The sequence below is a fragment of the Abramis brama genome, assembly GCF_963993115.1.
Source record: "Abramis brama genome assembly, chromosome: 3".
Lineage (NCBI taxonomy): Eukaryota > Metazoa > Chordata > Actinopteri > Cypriniformes > Leuciscidae > Abramis > Abramis brama.
This window is the reverse complement of record NC_139965.1, coordinates 8,828,979-8,839,340: the sequence shown is the minus strand read 5'-3', so window position 1 is coordinate 8,839,340 and position 10,362 is coordinate 8,828,979. Positions and strand designations below refer to the sequence as shown.

The 10,362-nt window shown below is 39.8% G+C and overlaps 1 protein-coding gene across 1 annotated transcript; it reads left to right on the top strand.

Annotated features, from left to right (window-relative positions):
• The first annotated feature begins 2,628 nt into the window (after positions 1-2,628).
• On the top strand, positions 2,629-9,990 carry LOC311079344 (C-type mannose receptor 2-like). The gene is made up of 5 exons (XM_084108650.1): positions 2,629-2,666; positions 2,843-2,881; positions 2,974-3,339; positions 8,755-9,099; positions 9,264-9,990. Exons 2-5 carry the CDS (start codon positions 2,845-2,847, stop codon positions 9,623-9,625), a joined length of 1,110 nt encoding a protein of 369 aa, XP_083964776.1. The 5' UTR covers positions 2,629-2,666; positions 2,843-2,844; the 3' UTR covers positions 9,626-9,990.
• The last annotated feature ends 372 nt before the right edge of the window (positions 9,991-10,362 follow it).

Genomic DNA, 10,362 nt, shown 5'->3' with positions numbered 1-10,362 from the left:
CTCATCTGCGGTTAGTGCATCCAATCGCACAACAACTATCTGGCATGTCGTTTACACCTCAAAACACCAACTTTTGTATAGTAAAACTGGCGACGTCCTGGCAAGATCCTTGATTAGTTTACTGGGTTTTGTTGCTGGAGAACGACGTTCTTGCCCGATGTTCTTACTTGTGACGTCATGTGCAAAGTATGTATAGTGACTCCCTTGAAAACCAAAAAAACAAATGTTAACTGGCGTTATTTATTTCCTCTTCTGCAACTAGGCCGTGGTTCGTCCCTCTGGATGAGATGTTGTTAGAGAGTCATTCCACCTCTGCTTTCAAAAATGAAATTAAATATGATAAATAATCTTAGTAAATGTATTATTGTTAACTAGATTAAATTAACATTAGATAGTTTTTTCACCTGGCCATGGTCTTGTCTGAGCTGAAGATACATTACCTGATGGTGCTAGCGGTGAAGTGTAAGGTCAGAGACGCCTCTGCTGTGTCCTGATGGCATCTGTCACAGTTGCTAGGCGACAGGAGCGGTGGGCGGGAACAGCTGGTGATGTAAACAGGAAATCCTCCATATGTTAGATCGTCTCGTTTAATAACGGCTGCGTCTGAAAACTGATAAATGCTGCCTTCGGACGACACATTCCAAGGTCGGAAGTCATCGAGGCACGTCCGAATCCATTGTTAGTTCCACTTCCCGTCTCCTGAGATTCCTTCATTTGATCGATTTTTGTAGGCGGCATAGATCTATCCTTTGCTGTCTTTGATATCCCACAATTCTGTGCTTTCCATTCTGTGACAGTTGAGCTAGAATAATAAAGATGGCGTCTGAAAGTTGTGGCCGGTGGTCAGTTTGTGTAAATGTACATTTTTGATAAACGTTTTCCACTCATGAGCATTTCTAGCGAGACATTACTATTATAGTCATTAAATATTCACTTAGTTTTCACTGAAGCTCGCTCTCTTTTGCTGTAGATTTTGCTGTAATCGCTGCATCAGAAGTGTGTCTGAAATCAGTTTTGTGAGGTACCTTCGTGTCTGCCTGCAAGTCATTGCCTGATAGAGCAGCGAGGCAACAAGTCACTGCCTAAGTTTTCGGACGCAGCCAACACTCACTTCGAGCTTCTTGGACTTTGAAGGATTCAGCTCTGAATTGGGACAAAGTTATAGTGTAACTTTCCTGTTGTTTCAGTGAAACTAAATGAATACGACTGAATGAAATAAGACTAGAACAATAACACGCTGTTTCTCCTGTTTCACATCAGAGATGTAAATATTGTCCAGCCTGAACGTCTAAATGTGGACATAAACAAATGAGTGATGAGGATGTGTTTACATGCAGATGTGTTCATGTTTTATAAACACGAAAAAAAAGAAAAAAAGAACAGTAAAAGCAGGAGTATGAAATTAAACAAAATAAGAAAGAGACAGATTTTACTTTTTTTTTTACGTTTTAATGTCTGCATTCCAGCCAATCGCAATCAAGTATTTAGACGGAGGAAATAAAGACACGTTTATTCTGAAACAGCAGAAGATGATGATATTATTTCAGTGAGATAATGAGAGTCCAACAACCTTTACTAACATTAGAAATCGATTTTCCAGCTTTCATGAACAATTATATAGCACTTATAAATTATTAAATACAAAATTAATAAAATTAATAAAATTATGATTAATGTGGTTTGGAATTGGTAAATGTGCCTGGAAAAATCAGAAAATCAACATGCCTAATAATTCTGCACGCACTGTATGACATTGATTAGTTTTATGTACATTTGCTCACCTGTCTAATAAAGTACATGCAAGAGCGGCGTCTCTGTCAAGTCGAAGTTAGTCGTGGACGTGAAGCTCTCGCCATCTCGAAAACGCCACGCTGATGTTGATCCTCGTTTTAATTCTCCTTTTGTCCCAAAGTCTGCTTGCCATGGTCTATAATGTTTGAACAAAACAACAACAGCGTGAGCTAAACGTAATGCAGTTGTCCACGTCTGTCGCCATGGTTACTATGGCAGATCGAGCGGAAACCAGGGATAACGCGGATATTACGTCAGTGACAGGCGACCAGTGAACATGGACGAGCCATTATTCAAAATTGGAATTTCTCTGAAATTAAAAATCTTTGGGAACTTTTGGGATATTGTAAGTACACAACTGCAGGAAATCACACTGTGCAAGTGATTCTTAGATGTGATTACAAGTGATCCCCCCCCCCCCCCCCCCCCCTTCACTAATGTACTCAACCCTCGTCAATCAGATCATTAGTGGGTTGTTCAGTTCACACACAAACAGATAAAAAGTGACCAAAAACAGAGAAACACAAACACACATATAGAGTTGAACAGGGATGTAACACGAGTTATACAGTCCAGCAATAACATTAGAGAAACTGTTTAGTTATTAATGTTTAAATGTAAATAATGAATGTTCATATGTATATAATTTTCTGATAAGGTCCATATTAACATAGACTGATACAGACTGACAGGCGCCAAGATGCAAATAAGGGGAAAGAGTTGGACAAATACACAAATAAGGAGGAAGTAAAATATGAAATAGGGGTTTTCAGAGAAATAAACAAATGACGTGATGAGCGCAGATATAATAATCACGTAGTTTAAATCTGCAGACAGAAACATCAGACTCAGGACAGAAACACACGACCTCTATAGTAAGAACATGTTCATTCTTCAAACACAATTACACTTTCAGATGTTAATATCGTCTGAATGATTGTGTACTGTGATTCATGCGGCTGTTTAGATAATAACTGAAATTGTCATATTTTACTCTAAAATGAATCAGGGAATGTTTGATGTCTGAGTTTTCCAATGTGTTTTTCCTCAGAAATGGACCAAACTCTATATTTGATTCTTCTTCTCATTGGTGAGTGTGTTTGTTGTTTTATTTATGGTTTATAGTTTCATCAGGTTTGACCCTGTTATGAAAAGCATTAAATCAAACGCTCTCTTTCACAGCTCTCTGCTCCGTATCTGAATGTGTTCAGCGTCAGTATCACTTTATAAACGTGTTGAAGAACTGGACTGAAGCTCAGAGATTCTGCAGAGAGAATTACACAGATCTGGCCACCGTTGACAACATGAACGACACGAACGAGCTGAACAAGAGTGTGAATGATAGAGGTGTTGGGAATGTCTGGATTGGGCTCCAGAGGACGAGTGTTGATAAATGGCAGTGGTCTTCAGGTGAACCTGCGCTCTATCTGAACTGGGCACCTGGACAACCTGATGGTGGAGTTGAGAGCTGTGCTATGATGAGTAATGGAGAATGGTATGATTATCCATGTAGTAACAGCCTGACTTTCATCTGCAGTTCATCTAACAGTAAGTGCAGCTCCATACAATCACAATAAACATTTTTATAAAAAAAAAAGATGCAGAATATACTGTACAAAATTAATGTAATACTAAATGCTGCTATTTTTTAATGTGCTCGTAAATATAGAGGAGACTGTGGATATTTGTCACACTTTCAACTTCTTTATAGAAAATATACCAATATTGAACATGTTGATCTTCTGTTGTTGATAACTCTGGGAATCTGCCATTAGAGAGCAGATTTATTTTTACAGCAACAATATATACTGTAAATTATAAATTATAAATAAATTGGAATGAATTAATGAATGCAAATAATGTCAACATATAATAGACATACAATAACTTTACACATCTTGAATGATATATATGAACAAAACTCTTGTATCGAGACCAAATTTAAGTATGATATGTGTACGAAAGTAAATAAACATTTCATACATGAATTTGTGATCATTAGCTACAGAGCATGTGATAAACAATCTGAACGCCTTGAGCTGCTGATTCAGGATCTCAACACTAACCCGTAAAAACCTCATTAGATGAACTTTAAGGGAACACACACAGACACACTGTCCATTGCAATTAAAAAAAAAATAAAAAATTTATTATTAATATTGGAACAATAATCATTTGAATAGCCTAAAATATAAGTCTACAATCCAACATTTTTTTTTTTTTTTTATTGACACATTTCTAAGGACTAGCTAACAAACATTAATATGCAGTTTAACATCTTCATCTGTCTGATGTGTCTCTCCTTCAGCTCTGTGTGTCTGAATCCAGTATTTCACAGAAATGTGTAAGGACACATAATGGAGAAATATAAAGTTGCAATAAAATTGTCATGAAAATTCACTAAATGGTACTTAATGTTATTGTCAAGTGATTCCTCAATATTTTGCACGGTTCTCAGTGTGGAGAACTCTGCCACTTTCCAATGGCCTACAATAATAATAAAACCACACTTTTGTTCTCTTTCTTTTTTATTTTGAAAGTTTGATGCAGTCAATCAGCCAGGTGAAAAACTTTTAAACACAAATACAAACACCACATTAAGAGCATACAAAGATACAAAACAGGATTTTGCACACACCACTACAAATGGCTGTTTCCTCAAATAGTTTAATTTTAATTTTATTTAAGGGTGTATTCGTACACAGCCTGTGTCTGCCCTGCTAATGAGCAGATCAACTCCACCTGCTGCAGTCTGGCTGGGCCAGCAGTTTATTGCAACAGTTATCAGCAAAATCAGTCTATGAATGACACATGTTTCTGATAGGGATGGAGAAATGAAGCCTCATGAAGCACTGACAATTTTCCTGATTGTTCCGGGAAAAGATTAGCCTAGAAATCTAGACGCACCCTAGCGGCAGCAAAATGTATTTTGCAGCCAGGGCAGTCTAGCAACTCTCCATAGACTTTCGAGCTGCAAAAACCTAAATTGGGTCAGGCCAATCACGTCGCTTATAGAGTAGGCGGGGCGGGCTTAACATATGACGACAGAGTTGCGACGGTTACCTGGCTGCGACTTGAAAACAAAGAATGACGGCTGCTGGAGAACAGTCTTTCGAATGTCCGCGACTCTGGAGGACTTGGAGTTAAGTTTTTCTTTGAGAAAAGAGCAAAGAACGGCACTTAAGTCATTCTTAAAAAAAGGAAGATGTGTTCGTCGTTTTGCCGGCCAGATATGGCAAAAGTTGAATCTATCAGCCAACATTAGCTCCGCTGTTGGGATAACGCTCTGGTTGGTTGATGCGCTGTCCTATTGCGTGCAGAGGGAATTTGAAAGACAGACATTTATCCCGCCCCTCGGAGTGAGCGTGTCTATGGTAAGTTGCCAGACCTAACATCTTGATGTACAGTGAGGAAAATAAGTATTTGAACACCCTGCTATTTTGCAAGTTCTCCCACTTAGAAAACATGGAGGGGTCTGAAATTGTCATCGTAGGTGCATGTCCACTGTGAGAGACATAATCTAAAAAAAATAATCCAGAAATCACAATGTATGATTTTTTAACTATTTATTTGTATGATACAGCTGCAAATAAGTATTTGAACACCTGAGAAAATCAATGTTAATATTTGGTACAGTAGCCTTTGTTTGCAGTTACAGAGGTCAAACGTTTCCTATAGTTTTTCACCAGGTTTGCACACACTGCAGGAGGGATTTTGGCCCACTCCTCCACACAGATCTTCTCTAGATCAGTCAGGTTTCTGGGCTGTCGCTGAGAAACACGGAGTTTGAGCTCCCTCCAAAAATTCCAAAGGCAGCCAGGGCAGTCTAGCAACTCTCCATAGACTTTCGAGCTGCAAAAACCTAAATTGGGTCAGGCCAATCACGTCGCTTATAGAGTAGGCGGGGCGGGCTTAACATATGACGACAGAGTTGCGACGGTTACCTGGCTGCGACTTGAAAACAAAGAATGACGGCTGCTGGAGAACAGTCTTTCGAATGTCCGCGACTCTGGAGGACTTGGAGTTAAGTTTTTCTTTGAGAAAAGAGCAAAGAACGGCACTTAAGTCATTCTTAAAAAAAGGAAGATGTGTTCGTCGTGAACACATCTGACAATTTTCCTGATTGTTCCGGGAAAAGATTAGCCTAGAAATCTAGACGCACCCTAGCGGCAGCAAAATGTATTTTGCAGCCAGGGCAGTCTAGCAACTCTCCATAGACTTTCGAGCTGCAAAAACCTAAATTGGGTCAGGCCAATCACGTCGCTTATAGAGTAGGCGGGGCGGGCTTAACATATGACGACAGAGTTGCGACGGTTACCTGGCTGCGACTTGAAAACAAAGAATGACGGCTGCTGGAGAACAGTCTTTCGAATGTCCGCGACTCTGGAGGACTTGGAGTTAAGTTTTTCTTTGAGAAAAGAGCAAAGAACGGCACTTAAGTCATTCTTAAAAAAAGGAAGATGTGTTCGTCGTTTTGCCGGCCAGATATGGCAAAAGTTGAATCTATCAGCCAACATTAGCTCCGCTGTTGGGATAACGCTCTGGTTGGTTGATGCGCTGTCCTATTGCGTGCAGAGGGAATTTGAAAGACAGACATTTATCCCGCCCCTCGGAGTGAGCGTGTCTATGGTAAGTTGCCAGACCTAACATCTTGATGTACAGTGAGGAAAATAAGTATTTGAACACCCTGCTATTTTGCAAGTTCTCCCACTTAGAAAACATGGAGGGGTCTGAAATTGTCATCGTAGGTGCATGTCCACTGTGAGAGACATAATCTAAAAAAAATAATCCAGAAATCACAATGTATGATTTTTTAACTATTTATTTGTATGATACAGCTGCAAATAAGTATTTGAACACCTGAGAAAATCAATGTTAATATTTGGTACAGTAGCCTTTGTTTGCAGTTACAGAGGTCAAACGTTTCCTATAGTTTTTCACCAGGTTTGCACACACTGCAGGAGGGATTTTGGCCCACTCCTCCACACAGATCTTCTCTAGATCAGTCAGGTTTCTAGGCTGTCGCTGAGAAACACGGAGTTTGAGCTCCCTCCAAAGATTCTCTATTGGGTTTAGGTCTGGAGACTGGCTAGGCCACGCCAGAACCTTGATATGCTTCTTACAGAGCCACTCCTTGGTTATCCTGGCTGTGTGCTTCGGGTCACTGTCATGTTGGAAGACCCAGCCTCGACCCATCTTCAATGCTCTAACTGAGGGAAGGAGGTTGTTCCCCAAAATCTCGCAATACATGGCCCCGGTCATCCTCTCCTTAATACAGTGCAGTCGCCCTGTCCCATGTGCAGAAAAACACCCCCAAAGCATGATGCTACCACCCCCATGCTTCACAGTAGGGATGGTGTTCTTGGGATGGTACTCATCATTCTTCTTCCTCCAAACACGGTTAGTGGAATTATGACCAAAAAGTTCTATTTTGGTCTCATCTGACCACATGACTTTCTCCCATGACTCCTCTGGATCATCCAAATGGTCATTGGCAAACTTAAGACGGGCCTTGACATGTGCTGGTTTAAGCAGGGGAACCTTCCGTGCCATGCATGATTTCAAACCATGACGTCTTAGTGTATTACCAACAGTAACCTTGGAAACGGTGGTCCCAGCTCTTTTCAGGTCATTGACCAGCTCCTCCCGTGTAGTTCTGGGCTGATTTCTCACCTTTCTTAGGATCATTGAGACCCCACGAGGTGAGATCTTGCATGGAGCCCCAGTCCGAGGGAGATTGACAGTCATGTTTAGCTTCTTCCATTTTCTAATGATTGCTCCAACAGTGGACCTTTTTTCACCAAGCTGCTTGGCAATTTCCCCGTAGCCCTTTCCAGCCTTGTGGAGGTGTACAATTTTGTCTCTAGTGTCTTTGGACAGCTCTTTGGTCTTGGCCATGTTAGTAGTTGGATTCTTACTGATTGTATGGGGTGGACAGGTGTCTTTATGCAGCTAACGACCTCAAACAGGTGCATCTAATTTAGGATAATAAATGGAGTGGAGGTGGACATTTTAAAGGCAGACTAACAGGTCTTTGAGGGTCAGAATTCTAGCTGATAGACAGGTGTTCAAATACTTATTTTCAGCTGTATCATACAAATAAATAGTTAAAAAATCATATATTGTGATTTCTGGATTTTTTTTTTTTAGATTATGTCTCTCACAGTGGACATGCACCTACGATGACAATTTCAGACCCCTCCATGATTTCTAAGTGGGAGAACTTGCAAAATAGCAGGGTGTTCAAATACTTATTTTCCTCACTATAGCTCTGGCTTGCAGGCTAGGAAAAGATTGGAAGCATCAAGAGTGTCGAAAACAGCGCCATCTTGTGGCAGGTCAAATTTATAGCAGCCATAAACCCTGTCCACAGCGCCATTGTTTTATCTATTAAGCAGAAATAAAAGCCTGACTACACTAAATGTTCAGTTTTCTGATAATATAATTCAAGTGTTGCAATCAATTAAATCTAACAATTATATTAATACTATTTATAAAAATACCAACAAAGTTGCTTGATGCAAGTAAATGGTGGTCTAATTACTTTATGGTTTCTATGATGTTTATATGGCAGAATATGTGATCATGTAACACAGGCTATAGGTCTATTTATAAAAAATAAAATAAAAATAGTAAATGGACTTAAACTTTCAGAAACCTGTAGAGTATTGTTCTGGGTTCAAACATTCCGACACGCAAAGTGAAGCATTCACGAGACTGGACAGAAAGTGAGGCTTCGTTTGTCGTTGATCACGTGTTTCTCTGAAAGCAATACGCGCTCCGGCACGGAGATTCATGAGATATTGCGCTGAATACTCGATATGCGCTTTGAAGCTTCAGTCTCATGTGTAACATCACTAGTTTCTGATGACCACTGGTCCTCTTTACTTCCAAACCGTAAATCGGCATAATAATGATGAATAAACTGATTCATGAATCTGTTTCCATTTGTTTTTCTTAAAGCGAACACAGGACTCGTCTTTGTCAATCAGATGAAGAACTGGAGAGACGCTCAGAGTTACTGCAGACAGAATCACATTGATCTGGTCAGTGTGAGGAACCAGAATGAGAATCAACAGATTCAGAAGTTCATCAGTGATAGTCACATATCTAATGATGTCTGGATCGGTCTGTTCAGAGACTCATGGCAGTGGTCAGATCAGAGTGACTCCTCATTCAGATACTGGGCTTCTGTTGAACCTAATAATCAAGGAGGAAATGAAAACTGTATAGTGCTCAATCCGAACGCTCTGGGTCAATGGCATGATGTCCCTTGCAACCGAAACTATCCTTTTGTGTGTCATGAAGGTGAGCAGATCCTCACAAACACACACAATCCATCCATCACCTCCAGATATCTTAAAGTTCACGCTACATGTCTGACATGACAGATTCCTCCACAGTGTTTGTTCTGCATGTTGTTTTTGATCAGTCTCTCTCTAGTTTTTGCTTGTGGTTTGTTTTGTGTCCAGATAAACTGATTCTGATCAAAGAGAATCTGACGTGGCCTGAAGCTCTGAGATACTGCAGACAGAATTATACGGATCTGGTCTCGGTTCAGTCAGGCGAGATTCAGCGTCGTGTGATGAATGTGGTTAAACGTGCGTCTACTGAGGCGGTGTGGTTGGGTTTACACAACTACTGCCAAATGAACATGTGGCTCTGGTTGAGCGGAGAGGTCGTGTGCTATCAGAACTGGGCTCCAGGGAACGGAACGACACCGGAAAACTGCAGCCTTACGAAGAGAAAAGGAGCAGTTCAGTCTGGAGGAGATCAGCGCTGGATCAGCCTTCCTGAGACTCACAAACTCAACTTCATCTGCAGCAGATCTTAGGAGTGAGAAGACGTCAATGTTTGTGTTCATTATTCATTATTTTTCTTATTTACTTTCATTTGATCTTTAGTAATTTCAGAGTGAATCTACTAATTGTGTTTTAAAAGTCTGTTTTATTTCTCTGTTAATTGTCATGACATAATGTGATCTTATCAAAGTTGTCTAACACCAATGATTACTATTCTTTAGATGTCTAAAATATTAACACAATATATGTGTGTTTCAAGAATCTCTTTGCATATCTGGTGTGTTTATGTGTCTTTATGCTTTTCACTAATCCTATCTGTAGAAATGTGCACTGCATTGTTTATAATTTACTGATATGAAAATAAACCGATGTTGCTTGAAAAACAATATACAAGCACAAACAATATATAGTCGCAATCGTGTGTTTGTTGGATTCATTTTTCCATATAAGGGACTTCCTGGAACTTCATAATTGTATGAGTCCGTTTTGTACTTTCTGGGAGAGATTACCCTCCGGCTTTTGAATAAAACATCCATTTCATTTTATTTCATTTTCAATTTCATTTTCATTCAGAATTTTTAAAAAGTGTATATATATATATATATATATTTTTTTTTTTCTGAAAATGGTGAATCTTTTCATTAGAGAAGACCCTTATTCGCCAGCTGGGTGTTTGAAGCCCTAAATCTGGATTTTTTACTGTCAAAAATGGCCCAGGTTGGGCGCCATTCACTTGGAAACACAATCTTTATTCTCAACCAGAAATCAA